The sequence below is a fragment of the Columba livia genome, chromosome 11 (genome assembly GCF_036013475.1).
Source record: "Columba livia isolate bColLiv1 breed racing homer chromosome 11, bColLiv1.pat.W.v2, whole genome shotgun sequence".
Classification (NCBI taxonomy): Eukaryota; Metazoa; Chordata; class Aves; order Columbiformes; family Columbidae; genus Columba; species Columba livia.
Window position 1 is genome coordinate 16,555,698 of NC_088612.1, and position 17,795 is coordinate 16,573,492.

General features: G+C 41.8%; 1 protein-coding gene across 3 annotated transcripts in view; it reads right to left on the reverse strand.

Moving 5' to 3' along the window:
• Nucleotides 1–16,218, reverse strand: part of ANXA2 (annexin A2) — a 36,622-nt gene extending 20,404 nt beyond the window's left edge. Inside the window, exons 1-3 of one of the 3 annotated variants that reach the window (XM_005511201.4) lie at nt 16,162–16,218; nt 8,241–8,323; nt 145–204 (exon numbers count right to left, since the gene is read on the reverse strand). In XM_005511201.4, coding sequence (XP_005511258.2) covers nt 145–192 — 48 coding nt within the window. In that variant the 5' untranslated portion in view covers nt 193–204; nt 8,241–8,323; nt 16,162–16,218. Of the gene's footprint in view, nt 1–144; nt 205–4,011; nt 4,200–4,901; nt 5,075–8,240; nt 8,324–16,161 lie in introns of those variants that run through there. The other 2 variants (XM_065076126.1, XM_065076127.1) reach the window with 2 other exon arrangements.
• Between the last annotated feature and the right edge of the window lie 1,577 nt (nt 16,219–17,795).

Sequence of the window (17,795 nt, forward strand, 5' to 3'; positions counted from 1 at the left end):
TCAATGTAAGTGTAAGTAGAAGAGATGTATGAAATCTTGGAAACTGTACAGCTCAGTACAATTGTTAGTAGAGGGTCCTCTATAAGAAACGAGATGAGGCATTTAAGTAAAACAACCTTTTCCTGTTCAAATAATATTACTTACATCTCCTTCAAGGCTGAGTTTGCTTAAAATTTCATGGACAGTAGACATCTTGAAAGAATGCTGGAGAAAAAGGAAAAAAAAAAATAAATCAAGTAGACTTAAATATATCTACAATTATATCAGTGTGTTACATAGTCCTGAAACACCGCAGCACTGAAAGTGACACAGTTCAGCAAATCTGCTAATCCAAAGCAAGAAACCAGATTTAAGAGTTTCCAAGCCACACCACCACTAATAATGCTATAGTAAGAGGTCTTAATTCTATTGTACAATAAAGATTTACCTTCACTCCTTAAAAAAAAACATTTCTTCAGCATTTAAAATACTTAAACTTGAGAACTGGAGAATCTCTAACTCAGAAACAGAATCAACTAAGCCTACAACTCAGTACCAGGAAAACTGTGCAGAAACTTTACAGCCTGATCCAACTCAAAGCCAAAAACCAACAAGTAGCAGCATGTAAACCAGATCCTCAGTTCCTCAAGTACTCATAGAATACATTGAAACTATTTATATTAATGCAGACATTTTATAAAATCTTTATGCTGTTCAATGTTTAATCTTGGACACAGGCCACAAATATCTCTAACATTTTATGGGTTTGCAGTGGCTCCCCAGTAATAAGAATCAAAAGCCAAGCTACAAACACCAGTTAGGAACATGATTGTCAGTTACTAGGTAACAAGGACTCTCTTAAACTGATAGCTCCAAAAGTAAGAGACATTGAGGCAGCATAATCAATATAATTCCTCCAATGCCAGAACCTGCAATGATCTTGCTAACATATATAAAGAAAAACAGGGAAAACCCCAACTCTGAGATAGGTTGTACACATTGTAGAAATGAACACTGCTGTGATATGCTTATGTTACAATACCCTGCCTTTTTTGAACTCTGGTTTCTGGTCAGGGAAGTTGGACAGAGCTGTACTACACTGTTTTACTGGAAGGGTCTCCCAACTAAGGAGGAAATTTTTTCCAAAGGTCAGAGGCAATATTTAAGAGGCTTGATGCATTGCCAAAACTCTGCTCTCAAATTCCTCTACTGCAATCACAGACATTGTCTCTCCCATTATCTTCTAGTCATCTAGGTTGACACCTGCAGTAAAACATTATTTTGCCTGCTGATATTAGAGCTTGTTTCTCAGGAACTATACAATCAAGCTGCAGAGATAGCATTATCAAACAGGGAAAATGAGAGGTGGGAGAGAAAGGACAGCAGCACCTCAAGACCAGTGACATTCCGCTGATAACTGAGCCTGGAACCAAAACTGCACTATTTTCAGCCCCGGTGGGTGCCACTCCCTTCAGTTCCACACTGTCACTGGCGTCCCCAGTCCAGCTCCTAGATACCGTGTCCTCTGAGTCAACTCCCAGCTATTGCACAGCCAATCCTGGGTATGTCCTTTCAACTGGCTTACAGATTATTTTTTTATCGTCTATCAGTCATTTTTTGATGGTATTAGATTTTTCTCAGGCATGCAGCACTGGCCACCCAGGCAAATTTCCCAAACTCCCCTCCACTCCATGATCAATGTGAAACCAAGAGCTCAGAGAATGAGCATGAACTTTGAAATAGTTTCTTAATAAGGAAGATCTGGTTAAAACTCTAGAACAAGTGTTTATTTTTTTGTTATAGATCCTGTAAACCTCCTGTACATCAAGAGCAGACAAATTCTTACTTTTAGCAGATATAGCAAGTGTTAAGATAATAAAATTCATAAATACCAATTACATGGCTTCTGTAGCATAACTGTTGTAATTACACCTTTCCTCACTTAGAATACAGAAAGAAAACATATCTTCTGAAGCAACACAGCTACAAGTAAAGCAACATTACTTCAAGGAAAAACTAAGATCTCAGGGCAGGAAAAACAAGACAGAGAATGAAAATCACAGTCATGTATCAACTCATTGGAGAATAAATTTTTCTTAGAGCAAAAAATCCAACCCAGTCCTTTAAAGACAGGCTGCAGAAGGTGTAATAAACTGCCGCCTGCTCTTGGCACTATTAACCATGCTGGTTAGAAGGGGATGATATATTACTGAGTTATACAATTCTTGATGTTTACTCTTAATAAAATGAAGTGCCTAACAATGAAACCTTTGTACTCTGACATTATCACAACCAATACCAAAGATGAGCAACCTTCAGTCTTGCTTGTCACAAAGAACTAAAAACACCAGTGAAAGCTGAAGTAAAGCAATTGAAGCATAGTCTTTCACAACACAATGACTGAACAGCTTTTTGCAGGGCTCTTGTTTCTAAATCAATTAAAAAACACATTGAATCAGGCTTGTTGGAACAAAGAACTTGAACAGAGTCCAGGAACAGAACTAACCCTCACGTAGAGCTGAAACTGGGAGGTTCATATCATCAGCACACAAGAATGCTACAGCCAACTGGCAAAAGAACAAAAAATGGGAGCTTTTTGCACTTTGAGTCTTTACAGAGAAAAATCTTCAGTAAGAGAACAGTCACATCTCTTGTCACACCCTGCTTTGTAAGGCACACATATTTAAGAACAGACTCTCACTGTTCTCTGATGGACTTATTTTATCTGATTTAGTTTTGACAAGTTCTGGGCAGGTTTGAACAAGTAAGTAGAAAACACTTGCACTAACTTGTTCTTCCTTATACTGGAAAAGAATCAAAGTCTACCTTCCAGCTGTAAACTAATACTTCAATACCTTAAGGCAAGTTTCTACAACCAGTTTTGCTCCTAAATTCACATTACGCAATCCTGAATCATAATGTTATTCTACTAAAAGAGACAGCATTTGTTTTCACCTAAACCTCCACAGTAATCACTGCTTTGTACATCTGTTATGACATTGGGCCTAGTCTACATCCAGCACCTTATCCCTTCTGGTGACAGAAGAGTATGTGTTTCAAAGCAGCCCCACACCTTGGTTCCCAGGGACAGGTCACGTATATCTCAGCAGTGATCCATGGGGAAAAAAAAAGTGTCAGGTATGCACAAACAACTACATTGCTCAATCCGCAGAGTGAGCATTTTAAGAAGCACTTGGCGATGGAGGAGATTGAGCAGAGGGTGTTCCCAGACATCTGAGCCAAAGAAACGGCATCCCTGGAATGAGAGAATGGAAACTCTTTCACTCGGAGCAGATTTGTGTCAAGTCTTCAAAAACTAGGGCAAGGCCTGGCAACGGAGAAGATGAGGGAGAGCAAGGAAGACTGCAGTATCTTTAGTTAAAGAAATAAGGACTCAAAATCATTAATTTATATACAGTGCTAATGCAAGTACAAATGAGCCAGGCTCTATCTCCCCAAATCACCTGATAAGGTTTAGCAGATCACTTAAAACCACTAATTAGAGAGAAAAATAGCTTTCAAGAAAAGGATTTCAAAACCCATTTAAGCATGCTACCACAACCATTCTCTTCCACAGACACTGCTATAACCCAGGAAATGTTCCACTTCAGGAAAACACTATGCACATATAAAATTAAGTACTTTTATTTCTTCAAATACAAGTTAATCTAACTTCTGAGGCTTTACAGGATTTTTTTTTAACCAGTGCAAACCATTCCATGCATAAGCTAATAGAAACTATACCCACTAGGGCTGCTTATCACAAGTAGCTCCACTAACAGAAGGCACATGTAAGGATGGAACAACACAAGGGCACAAAGGTTCCAAAAGATTCTTTCACTCTTGATTTATACGTTGATGTCTGCACATCTCTGTGCAGATACAGCATTTGAATATGAACATTAAAACAACTAACACTAAACTGAATTAAAGCTGTCATGTATAAGAACACAACTCACTTATGCATGACTATCCTGAAGTCATTTCACTTTTCTTCCAGTAATAGTACACGGCAACATTCCTTTGCCCTACCTCTTTTCTACGGGAGGAGGAAGTGGTGTCCAAGCTGACTCACAACCCAAAAGGCAGCAGCAAAATCTCAGCAATTTTATTCATGGCTGGGGCAGGGGGGGAGAACCGTGCCCAAGCCTGGCTCTGCGAGCAGGGAACCGCACAGGTCTCCCTGGCACACCACAAGCGAGAGCAAAGGCAAAGCTTGGGAAGCACCGGCTACTCAGAACACTCCCTGTACAAAGGCTTCTTTTCTGCCCACGCCAGCGGCTCCATCTGCAGCAGCGGGGGCAGCCGCAGCCACACCCTGGTGGAGAAGAGAAGGGGCCGCTGACTCTGGCCGACCGAGGCCGGCGCGGAGGCTCGGGCGGGCTCAGGGCTCTGCCGCGCCCGCAGCAGCTCCAGCCGATCGAACACCGCCTACAACAGCCCCGAGGATGCCCAGCGGACACAGCCCATGTCTTTGCCAAGCTCTGGACGAGGAAGTGAGTTTACAGAATCATCGTTAACCCAGCGGAACCTTTGCGTACCCTAACGAGGAGAAGAAAAGAGCATTTGGGCAAGTTTGATGAAGTTTGGGACCGGTTCCTCTTTTCCGAGCGCTGCCGCCCCACCCACCATCGGTCCGGGGCACGCGAAGCTCTTTGCGGGCAGCCTCGCCCTCGGAGGCCGCCGTTTCAACGCGAAGGCAAGCACAGAAAACTAACGGGCGGGTAATGCCGAAGAAAGCGGAGCAAAGCGCAGGAGGGCGCACCCAGCCACCGCCCCGCGACCGCGCAGCGCCCGCTCCGCTCGGGAAGCGGCTACCGCGGCACGAACCCCGCCCGCACCCCGACCCGGCCCCGCGGGGCTGCCGCCTCCTCCCGCTCCGTGCCGCGCTAGCGGGACCGGGACGCCCGGCGAGGGCTCACCTGGCCGGGCGGGCAGGGCAGCTCTGGCGACGGCTCTGGCGGCGGCTGGGACCGGTGGCGGCCCGGGCGGGGTTTTGTAGGGCCGGACGGGCACTCCCCGCCCCGGCGCCCCCCCCGGTCCCCGCGGCGCGGCGCTGACTCACCCGGCCGCACCCGTCGCAGGAAGGGGAGAGGGACGGGGTGGGCAAGGGTAGGGCAGGCGAGGCCTCTCCCTCTGCATCCGTATCCCGCAGTGCCCTGTCCTCGTCCGCTCCTGAGGTTGCGGAGAAAGGCGCCGGGAGCAGCGCCCTGAGGTGCAGGGGTCGGCACTCAGTCCTCAGCCCCGCTCCCCAGGGAGCGCCGCGGCAGCTGCGGGGTGGCTACCCAACCTTCCCGGTGCGAGCAGAGCAGCCCCCGCGGCGCTGCCTGCTGACCCCCGGGGAAGGCGGCCCTCGTACCCATACCCGTGCCCTCTGTCCTGCGCTACCGGGGCAGCAGGTTGACATTGCCGCCTGCGCTTTGGGTTCCCCAAAGCAGCGCGGTTGGGACAGTGCATGGGGCTCTGAGGCAGGGCACAGCAGCTCATTCCCAGGCAGATGGGACAATCCCCATGCCCTGGCAAGCTGGGCACTTGCTGCCACCGATTCAGAAGGGCACCATCTTGCTCCAGGCTCAGACATGGCAAAGCGACTTCCCTCCAGCTTGCAGCTACAGCCAAGCCTGCTTCGCACCGACAGTATTTCATAATCAGCGCTCAGAGTTCAGTGTGTAAATCCTGGAGTATCTCAGCTATAAGAAGTCCTAATGACGTCTCCCACAAGCAATAAGGGCTACCGCACCAAGGCATGAGCTCTGCTCTGAGGCTCACTGAATCATGCTCAGATAATCTGAACCACCACACCACACCACACCCAGAATGGGGAGGGGAAATCAAAACTTCTGCCAGTCTGACCAGTGAAAAATAAGTTATGGAAGCCCAGATGTTACATGGGTAACAAAAGTTAAGTAGTATTTGCAAAAGAAGATCTTAGGTTAGATCACTTTAGATTACTGTTTCACCACAACAGCATGGCCAATTTAGTGGTGATCAACCTCAGATACTTCAGAGAAACGCAAGCACTTCTCATTCCCAACACATGCAGTTATTACTTTAAGTGTGGTTTTATTAATCCCCTGCAGGCAAATACCTTTAGGCAGTTCTTCTTTCATGAGTATGTAGTTTTGATTCTGCAAAGAGATATTTGCCTCTGCTATATGGATTTTTTGTAGGCATCAACATAGACATCTTCTGGCAGACAAAGAGTGTAAAAAAGTTTTAGGCTTGGCCAGGTGCATAAATGCAATAGTGGTAAAAGCAGGCAAGCACAAAAGAGACATAAGAACATGGGCTGAGATACAAAAGTAATTGCTGGGATGAAACAAGATCAAGACACAAAAAGAGAGAAATACTAAGAAATACCGCACTAGACTTCAAACATCCCATGGAGGCAACAGAGTGAACGGGTGAATTGGTCGTTGCAGAAGGTGAAAATAATGTTAGTAGCCCTCTTCTGAATAAACAAAAGTGACATGAAGGGGACAACCATAGGAAAAGGCGTATCATGGCACAGCGTTCTGTCAGAGAACATCATCAATGCCACTATTGCACTAATTCGACAAGTTAGCTTTCTTTTTGGCAAGGCCACTAGGGTTATTTCTCTGTGTATTAATGAACCTGTCTTTAAAAATTGATTCCTGTGTATCTCACTTCCACCAGTGCCTGTCACTAACAGTTAAGCAGATAATTTCCCCCTGCTTTTCAGGTTTCTTAGAAAAAAAAACAGTGGCTACTTGGAAAGGTGATTCACAGATCAAAAATACTTAGTCCTAAATGTAACAGCCATTCTGTACTGCAGTATTCATTAGGGGCTTTAAATAGGAATAAGCAGCAGAGCAGAAGCCAGACAGCGATCTCCCTACTAATGGATGCACACTCCCTCAGGGATAGTTTCTTTTTTACCTCCATCTCTTGTCAAACATTCTTAAAGCAAAAGCAGAAAAGCATAACCACAACACCCTCAGCTGAAAAATGCATATGTAATGTATTGCAAACATGCAACATATATGTTGCATTCTTGTATAAAATCTGCTGAGTCATATATTAATTAATTAACTCAGAGATTAACACATTCATTCACTTATCTGAAGGTCCATTTACCTCTCAGTCCTCTACTGCAGCCTGTTCCAATGACATGGCTACTCCTGTTTCCTTAGGAAATAGTTCTCTTTTTAATAACTCAGTACTTCCTTAACTTTGAAGTAGCTCATATACCACCATTTATTTTGGTTAACTAGGTCTTCATATGAACAGTTTGCAATAAGTTTGACATCAAGTGAACTGTTACCACCACATTAACTGCAGCATAAGAAGATTTTCCAGCAATTCCAACAGCTTCAGAAAGGGAACAGAGATGTTGTCTCTAATATCCAACTTAATCGGTTATTCAATCTCAGAATCATACATTCACCTCAGTTTAAAATAGACAGCAGTCTCTCTGAACTTAGCCAAGCTTCAGGGACTGCTGAAGTGATTTCAAAAGAAAAAAGACTGACGGGAGAAAAAACAAAAGAGCAACCATATTCAGAGTAATGAAGATACAAACATTATAGTCAAACATATTATGAATTCTCTCAATTGCTCTCCCCTTATGTAGGTCAACTGACATCAAAGGCACTTCTACCAGCTGGGGAATCTAAGTATTATGAACAGCAGAAACACATTAACACTTTTGGCAGAACAACCAACCATCCCCTAATACCAAGGCCTGGTGATCCTGCCCATGAAAATACAATATAGTCTGCACATCCTTAAGCAAAAACTCCACAAAACCAGTGAGCTGAAGAAGGCAGCAGTCAGACCGTGCAAATAGAAAAGACTTCTGCTATTTGCCAAACAGGGAAAGGAAACGGATTCAATAGGAGCACAACAGCCAAGTGCCTGCATCACTTTTTAAAATGAGACGTAAGCTTGGGTTATTTCTGAAGATCTATCAAAAGCTTGGAGGGTTTGTGCAGCACCTATCACAAGAGGTTCTGGTGTACAAACACTGCTCCTGAGCACTACCTTAAAGTAACAACTGTCAGCTTCAGGCTGGATAAAGGGCTGGGACAAGGACTGCGCTTACCACAAGCTCAGTGCCTCTCTGCGCCTGCCTCACAGATGATTTACTGGAACAAACATGCTGCAACTAGCCTGCAAGTAAGGCAGTTCCAAGAAAGGTTTTCAATTTGTTTTCACATTGCTTAGTCCCCACACCCCCTTAAAACATCTGCATAGAAGGCCTATTTCAAATAACCAGTAACTAGTTGAGCTGTGATTACCTGTTTGGGATCTCCAGGTTCCTACATGCTGACCACAGAAATCAAAGAGAGAGCATTTCTGGTGACTGGAGCTCCCCAAAGTCCTGTGGATGGAAAAAAAAAATATAATTGTGCTAACTACTCATTCTTCCCTTCTGACGGCCAATTGTGACTGTGGTTCATCCTATTATCTACAGACATTCTGCAGATCTATTTATTCCACCCTCTCAATGACATTACCATTGCTAACTCTCCCATTATTTTATTACTGCTTAATATTTTTTGATACGAATTTTATCTTCCTCTTCCCTCTAACGCAATATACCGTTGTCTTCCACCTCACTAACACTTTTGATTTTTCTTGTAATCTTCTTCTTATGTTATACTACTAGAGGCTTGATGTGCTTAATCTGAATATTCAATTAAGCTCCTCTCTGACCCAAACAATAACATTAGTGCATACAGGGTCACTCCAGCTCTCAACAGATTTTTCTCTCACTTCTGTCTCTGATTGTTTGGGTCCTGCATCTACACATATCTTGCTCACACTCTTTCAGCATACTGTCTACAAAGAATCGAAGATGCATTAACACTGGAGTTATGAAGGCCACAATTCTGTCAATACGTGTTGCCTACTTACTTTCTTCAATACACAAGAAACAAACAAACCAAAAGAAGGGATCAGGAGAAAGGACTTTCTGGTTTAGGTGTGGCTGAGCCTCTATGTACAGTGCTGCTTTCCTGAATGTGTTATGTTGCAACAGGATGGTATAAATTCCATTCTGGTTAACAAATGGATCAGGCAGACCTCTGGGTGTTATTTTTGCACCTTGATTAATTAACTAATTTGGGAACTGCCATGATACAAATACACATAGATTTGTTATTAGCAATTACAGTAATCACAGGTTACAGAGAAAGTTAGATATAACTTTAAAGTTACGCTAGTTGGGTTCCCAGGGTAACAGCCTGACGAGTTGTTATGTCTATGGCTATAGAAGAAAGGAGGAAGGACCCCTGAAAGCACAGCCAGACTGCACTAGGAAAACTTTAAACACTGAAAGCATTTAACTTTTTTTCTTTTTTTTTTTTTGAGGTGTGGAAGTGCAATGTTTTTCATTAACATCCATAATGATTTATTTTAAATCTTACAGAACTGTAATTCCAATGTATGTTTTTGAAAAACAGATTGAATACCAGAATATCAATGCCATCTTTTGTCTAACACAATACCAGAGAGCCAGACATCTTGTTGGGTGCTCCAACTAACAACCTAAGCCCTCGGATCAATTCTATTCTGTGCAATCTCATTCCTACACCACATGCACATTCCTGCACAAACGTTATTCTCCACTCAGAATTTCATTTACTTGAAATAATCCCTTTTAAAGAGCTAGATTTATCTCTGGAATGATCATGTGTGTTAGCCAGATGTCTAATATTTCGTTACATGTGTATTTAACAAATGAAGCATTGTAATAGGTAAGGTAGCTGGCATTTGCTGGTTCAGTCCGGGTGCAGAGAGACAGTATGCTTACCAACAGGACATCCAGGTTAGAAACTGGACACCTGGACTGCATGCCTGGCAGTGCTATGGTTTGCTGTGTGATCTTGGATTGTTGCCTTCTCACTGATCAGGTCTTATCTTTTGACTGTTAACTCTTCCAGCCAAAAACAAAGTATTGCATCTGCTAAGGAAAACACTAACCAATATAAATTACTTCATCAACACACAAGAATAAATTAGATTCATCATATTGTTTCCACTTTATCTCCATCTGTATAAAGCCTACATTACATGAAAGCTGATGTAGTGTTGTTCAAAGGGCATATTTTAGCAATCACTAACTGACAAAGATGTGACAGGAGTTATGTTCTACAGTTACTTCCCATGCAGAATCTTGAAGTGCTTTACATACCACACTAGAACCTGACAGCAAATACTTTTCACAGCTAGTAAAACATCTGCCTCTCTCTCCCACCAGTTAGCTGCATCTTGCATGTGATTTCCAAAAGTCGCCTCTTATACCTTAATACTGTTTCATCACTGTTATTTGTCTTCAGCTACTTCTCAACTCTATATTTGCAAATTAATTTGTCTGCTGTTCAGCATCCCTCTTCTGACACTTTCATGCATGTCTGACCATAGCCTTCATTTGAACTCTAGTTTCTCTTCAAAGATTTTCATCAACACCAGTGCAAATAACACCACTATGCTCATCCTTTTATCTCACAACCTCAGTGGATACTTTCACTCTAAGCTTCCGGGCATGAGGAGCTTGCCCTCCACAAAGAACCAGATGCTTGGGTGACGGGATCGGAATCAAGACAAGGGAGTAACAAAGCAAAATATTAGCAAAGATTGTAGTTGCAGGACTTGGTCAGAAAGAAACTCCTTTAACTATGCACAAATCTAATACTAAAGAAAGGTGTCTCAGGCCACACACACAGCTTAATTAAAGTCACTATCAATTGCCAAAACCTATAAAGTTTGAGTCACTGTGATGGAATCCCATTGAACTGGCTGTCCGAATCATCTATGCTCTGTCCAGATGCTCAGAACGAAGCAAGATCCTTTGTTCCTCTTATCTAGCTGACACAGGTAACAACATGGGCCAGCAACTTCAAAGGTGCTATAAGCTTATTCCCTTCCTGACTCAGTCCAGGCTACTGCATCTTCTTTCCTTCTGTTTGGTATGCTAACTAGAGTAAGTCAAAGATATAGAGATATATTCAAGTGATACAGAGATTCAGTGAGAAATATGCATTATGAACAAATGGTAACCCAGCAATTCAGATACTTTTCTGTTCTCTAATACACATGTAACTCCTCTGGCATACATTCATCATAACTACTAATAGTGCCTCAAGTTCAGTTCAATTTCTAAACTAAAACATGAATCACTAGCATGCTGGTTTTCCAGTGTGCCTCAAAAAAGTAATCATCTAGTATATGACTAGGAGTGGTTGCCTAGATACATAAACAGAAATGAAACACATTTGCCAAATGCCTTGTACTGGTATTGGCAGAATGAATAAGCTCAGGCTCTTTACGCTGAATGAAACAGAGGCAGGATATACAAACAGTCACTATGTGTGTCACTATGTTTCACTGAACTTCCTCAGTCCCTTGGGGACTTCCTGATGCCCGGCTTGATAGCCAGCTGCCTTTTTACGGCGAGATCATGCAATCTGAGATAAAACAAGATCTGTAAAGCATGGTCAGGCATTAAAGAAGGTGACATTACTTTCTGTTCTCGGGTTATAATGAATACCTTCAAGCACAGTTTAATCCGCTTAGGGTTGGAGAGTTGCAACTCCATCTGAAACTAGATATCATGCTGTCTTTGGTCCTATATATGCTAACAGGTTAAAAAGACACATCTTAAAACTACTGTGATGTGTTCGGATTTCCCAGAAACATCAGCAAGATGCTGCTACCATAAACAGACTACCAGTATATGTTACAGCATTAAGAGAGATTTTGAACCCATTTAGATGACACAGCACTTAAAACGATCACAGCTGTCAGCTCTACAATGACGTTGCCCAGACTGCCACCACACTGGAAAATACTGAAGGAAACGTTACCAGTGCACGTAGGATTCCCCTGACATCATCCAGAACGGACCAGCAGAAATAATCACCACAGAGTTTGGTTTGTCTTGCCGAAGGGCAGAAACAGCTACAAAAGATGGAAGATGCCAAAAGTCCTCAGGGAATTTTTCCTAGGAATAGTGGTAAAAGGTTTCATGCAAGAGCCAGTCTGTTCTGCTTCATTGTTTCCCATCATTATGTGCTTTTTCCACTTCAGTGACTCAGAACACAAACAGTCCCATGGTTCCGATTAATCTCCCGGCCTCTGCCAAAGTATGGGGAGGCTGTCACACCTTAAATATGTCCCTAAGAATCCTGCGGAATAATTCTGCAAGTTTTGCAGAATCTAATAAAGCATCACCTAAACTTACTCTAAAAATCCTTAAACAACAGGTTTCTATGGCAAATCTGCAGGCTGGTAACTGCATACTGCAAAAAATATCTCCTTTTTGTTTAACATCATGACACCTCTGAAATGGCCCATGAAAATGAAGTTAAAAATCACTTACAGATTAAAGTTCAGTGACAGGAATCCACATACTATTACTACAGCAGTCTGGAACACAGCTGTAAAATTTCAATTAAAATCAATGATTCTGTGAAATAGCTGTGTAGGGTTTTTTTTGTGATGTTCTGTTTGTTTAAAAATACATCAACACTGTTTTAGTGCAAAATAACATAAACCACAACATTTTAAGTAAGTTCTTACAAGATCTGAACTTCATTACCTAATTAGGCTCAGTTGAGGTACTAGCTGGGGAACAAATAATGCCTTGCAACACAAAGGAATGTCACAAATTCTTGATCAAATATGACTGTCTACACTGTTGTCTTTTTTTGCCCTTTCAAGTAGCTTTAGACGAAATGTAAGGCAAAGTGACTCGACTCCAAAAAATGATGCTGATTGAATGAAAGGGAACGGCTGTTACGAAGAGATTTGTTGCTGCCAGGCAGGCCAAGACTTGCTTTTCCAGGTCAGAAGCACACGTTTAAATTCTGAAACCTGAGATCTCTCCCTTTAACGAATCATAAAAACATATTAAAAGCCTTTTGTTTTTGCACAAAGGCTTACATATAATACTTAATGTTTTCATTAATGTTTGCATTCAAACAAGCCTTCAGTAAACATTTCTAGTTCAACTAGACAACTGTCCCTGCTGTGTCCTGTGTGCCTAGCAGCCAGTGCCCACCCAGGGAACAGATCTTTAACCTTCTAAAGAGATTAAATGAACGGCTGTAGTGACAGCATGACTACAGGTCATTTTCAAAGAGGTCCTCAGCACTAAGCTTTATTTTCCTAATGGTACTGTAATCCAGAAAGCCATAATACAATAACAAGCAGCCATCTCAGTGTGTACAGAACATTCGAGTTCAAAACGGCAGAGGGAGTGGAAGCCTAGGCTGATCAACAAGAACAGACATAGAGAGACAGACGGCTCTTGTCCTTCCGTGGACCAAGAGGCTGTACCAAACAAAGCCTTCAGGAGGGTTTTGCCAGTGCAGAACGCTAGAACCCAGAGTTTCTGCCACAGTCTGACATGCATATGCACACATACAGAGTGGCATGAGACCACAGACATCTAACTCGGCATTTAAAAGCCAAAGAAATGTGTACAATATTTTACCTTCTGAGTTTGTCTGTTTGGGCTAGTAGAAAACCTATAAATGAAAGCTAATGCATTCTTTTGATAAATATGATGTCATGTGAAGTATCTTCCCTGGATAAGTCAGGAAACAAATTTATTTATTCATGTACCATGCACCTGCACACAGATTTACTACTTGCTATGAAGGAAAAAAGCAGGCTTGTAGTGACAGGTCTATTGACCCACGAAGTTTCTTTTTCTCCAGAGATAATGGACAGTGTCAGTACAACATTGTCTCCAGGTTTCTTAACCTAAATGTGCTGCTTTTGGATTAAACAAGTCAATCTTCCTGTGCATTCTGCTTAGGTTACCCACCAAGAAGCCAAAGAACTTAAACTGCGATGTGAACACTGGTTAATTCGGAAATGACAACAGATTTTTTTCCAAGTAGCACGTGCAGCTATGCAGTAATTACGCCTCCTTTTCATTTTATTACTCTTGCTATTAACAAAGAATATCCAGAGAGCTGCATGAGACTACTGTGCTCCTCCTGTCAATCAAGGGAACAGAACCGCACAACTGCAGTACTGGATGCATTAACTACGTGGTTCTGAAATCAATGGGGTTTGACTGCTGAGGTAGCGTTTACCATGGCTACATGACCTGCTCAGCAGAAGGGAGAAGAAGCAATGGGGTTCTGACAGCTACTTCCTTCCCTCTTTTTTAAGCTCAAATGTAACCAGACTATTAAAATATTTGCTGAAGTGCTCTGTCTGCCAGGTAGTATAGCCCACAATAGACAGATCAATGAGTAACTTGTTTCAATAGCATTTTTATTGCATCCTTCCTGTTGGGTTTGTTTTTTTTTTTCCTTTTTATTGCTTGCGTAAAGACTTGGTAGGTGGAGCTTTTGAATGCCGTGAAACATCAATTGCAGCAGGCCTGGCACAGGATGGCACTCACACTGATCGCCGAACTACGGGATAAAGAAATCTTAAAGTCTGCATTATGGTAAGAGCCATGAACAGACCTGAAATATTTTCAAGCTTGCATCATTACTCCAAATCTGATTTCCAGTGACAAAATGAAGTTCTAAACAAAGAATCAATTAATAAAATGAGAATATTTTAAATAGTTTCTGAAAAATACACTAGAAGCATTCATCTCGGAGAGAATTTGGTTACACTGATTATTAACATGGATATTCGCAAATTTATTTACAGAAAATCCATATGTTCTTCTTTCTACACTAAGGAAGCTGTCACCACTACCAGAAGGGAGAATTGACAGGAGAAGAGCCAGGGAATCTCAGTGAGACCAGCTATGCTGCATCATTCCTTTAAAACTATGGCAAGAATGCACTACAGTAACGGCTGTGGTAGCAGTAAACCTTTGGAGAGGCAACATTAACAGCCACAGGCAAGACTTTATTAGATGTGCTGGTTTGACTGAAAATGAGTTTATTTTCTTTCATGCAGTTAGAAACCTTTCTTTGTTGTAGCTAGCACGGTCATTAGTTAGATTTAGTTTGAGAACAAGGAGACAAGACCCCAGGACAGAGTTGTCTGGGAGCCAAGGACGTTCTGAGCTCTGCCCACAGGTGTGAGGTGGCCAGCGAGGAGTCAAAGATGGGGCAGCCCTTGACTGACAGGAAGACCTGTTTGAGAGTTTCTTTAGTTCGGCCTTTTGCCATCCTGCTGTTTGCAGAGGCCTCTGGGCTATTTATTGAAATCTTTTAATCCCTAACAATAAAAAGAAAGACCAAGTTTCATCTGAAACACTTCATGCAAAACTACCATGATGTCTTGTGGAAGAATGAGGCTTTCATTGCTTTTTTAGTTTTTGCTCACTGGGTAAGCATCCTACCCCACAGAAGAGATAAGTATGGATACTGAGGAGTGCTCTGAAGTCTGCACTAGGGCTGATACTGTTTAATAATTATTACACTGAATTATTCTACGATATAGAAATTCGCAGTGTACTCTCACAGTTCCATAAGAACAACAACAACAAATTTCTCCTGCAAGGTATAGGATAATTGTGTCTCCTCAGTCTCACAGCTAGATGGGGACTGGCTTGCCTTCAAAACACAGCCATAAGTAAGAGCAGCCTTGAGATTATCTACAGAAGACCCTCATAAGACTCAGAATGGCTAGAATCAGCTTTTTGTCAATGACAGTCCTTCACCTACAAGCCAGATAGGGTGAAATTCAAATGCCCTGTGCTTAAACCGACTGTCACCTCACCATCAAAAATGTTTTCTGGCATTGAGAAGGAAATTTAAGATATATAATGCAGCAATCTATCTTTGAAAACATTTTTTAATGCAATAATTTTGGCATAGAATAATGGGCTTTGAACTTGCTAACAAGATTTAAGAATCTTTGCAGAAAAATACAATTTAATAGCAACTGAAAAAAACCCCATACTTTGAACACAGAGAAACATAACATGAAGCAATGATAGTGCTTCCTGGAAGGGCTGTGTCTGCACTTGTAAGAAAAGCTGCATTTTGTTAAAGAAAGCAGCAGCTTAGTTATGTAACTTCTCAGAGAAGCACCTGAGAAAGTTATACGTCCAATCAGACTTAGACAGACTGAAAATGCTCCAATCCTTCTACTAGTAGAACTAAAAGCAGCTTTAATGGAGGTCAGCACTAACCAGGCTGAAATACCACATCTGGACTGATTTTTATATTCTTTTGGAGATAAGTTGCTATTTAAAACACAAGGCAAGCAAATCTGAGGTGAAAGAAGTACCTCTTCAAATGGTTCACTGGCTGCTACTGAACTTCACTGCATGGGGCTGGCCAGAGTCAGTACCTGTTGGCAGCTCCCACCTGCCAGCACAGGAATGGCTGCCTGGTGACCTGGTCCCAGTTCTCTGTGCTTCCAGCTGCCAGGCTACAGGAGAAGACAGAAAAAACACAGTAAATCTATTCCTAACATATTTTACATATACAGTGCTTATTGTATTCCTAAAAGGTTTTGCAGTCAAACAGACAAGGTGAAGAGGTTTAGCCAGTCACATACAGGAATAAAAGCAGTTAGTAAGTGATTCATTAGTGCACAGTGCTAGTCAAGTTTGAAAATATTTATTACTGCAGAAATAAAGTTAGATTTCACAACCAATAACCCATGGCAATTGTTCATGCTAATGTAAAGAACTGACAAAGTTCCGTGGTTTTGCATGTATGCCAACCAATAATCTCAAATGCCAGGTAAGAATTCCCCCTCCAGTCCTCCAAAACTAATTCTAACTGCCTGAATGTGATACAAAGCTATCAATTTAATCTCTTAACACCAGTGAATGGAACTAGACTTAATATCAATGATCTTATAGAGCATGGTTGCCCATCGCAGGTATCATGTTGGATTACAAAGTTACTCATTAGGCAAAGTAACGAACTCACATTAGATTTTAGTCCATGACACTTCATAATCCTGCATTTTTATTCCACCAATCACAGCATGTTGAAAAGCAAAGCAATGTTTTCGGAAAGGGGGATATCCGTCTGCAAGATGATCAAGAACATATTGTCTTAATGCTAGATTATATTGCTAGAAGGACAAGTTTTAGCCTGCATATAGTGTTAAGATGAGCTTCTCTCTTCCCCCAGAATCTCACGGAGTAAGACCTTATCAGGATGTTGCAGACTACAAAGACAAATACATTAAGAATTTTACCTCTATTATTACTCCTGCTCAGACATAGGAAAAGGCTGTGATATGAGCTAGAAGAAGGTAAAAATCATCAGCAGAAACAAACTACTGTTTACCTTTCATGTCCATGCAGATCTGAAATGCGTAAGACGCAAACCCAACCTACGTTTACATCCAGGTGCAATCTAAGTGATGTGGTTCTGTACCAATATTTCAAATCCCTCCTCTTGGGGAACATCCCCAAGATTCGTTTTCACACCCTCAGAGTCATGGAGAATCGCAATTTTCCATCTTCCATCAGAAAGTTTGCCGTGCCACAACTTGTGTGTAAAAATTGCAATTCGTGTATGAATTTTATGAATCTACATGCTGCATGACCATGAGAAACGAACAGGCCACCATTCTCGGTAGCATGCATTCTACAGAACTCATGACAGTCAAACACCACCAGCAGCCTGAGACATGTGAACAAAACCAGAGTCTTTCAAACAACTAACTCATCTTAGAGCAAATGAACTTCAGTCCCATCTAATGCAAAAGAGATCAAATAAAATATAAGTTAATTAAAAAGCCATCTCGTGTTATATATGAACTCCAGATTCCTCACCTATTCTAAACAGATAAGAAGCCACAATGAGTATAGTATCATTAGCAGTATACCAGCATAGTATAGTAGTATACTGTTAAGAGAAAGACTTAGTATACTACTATAGAAAGAGAATTACTATTGA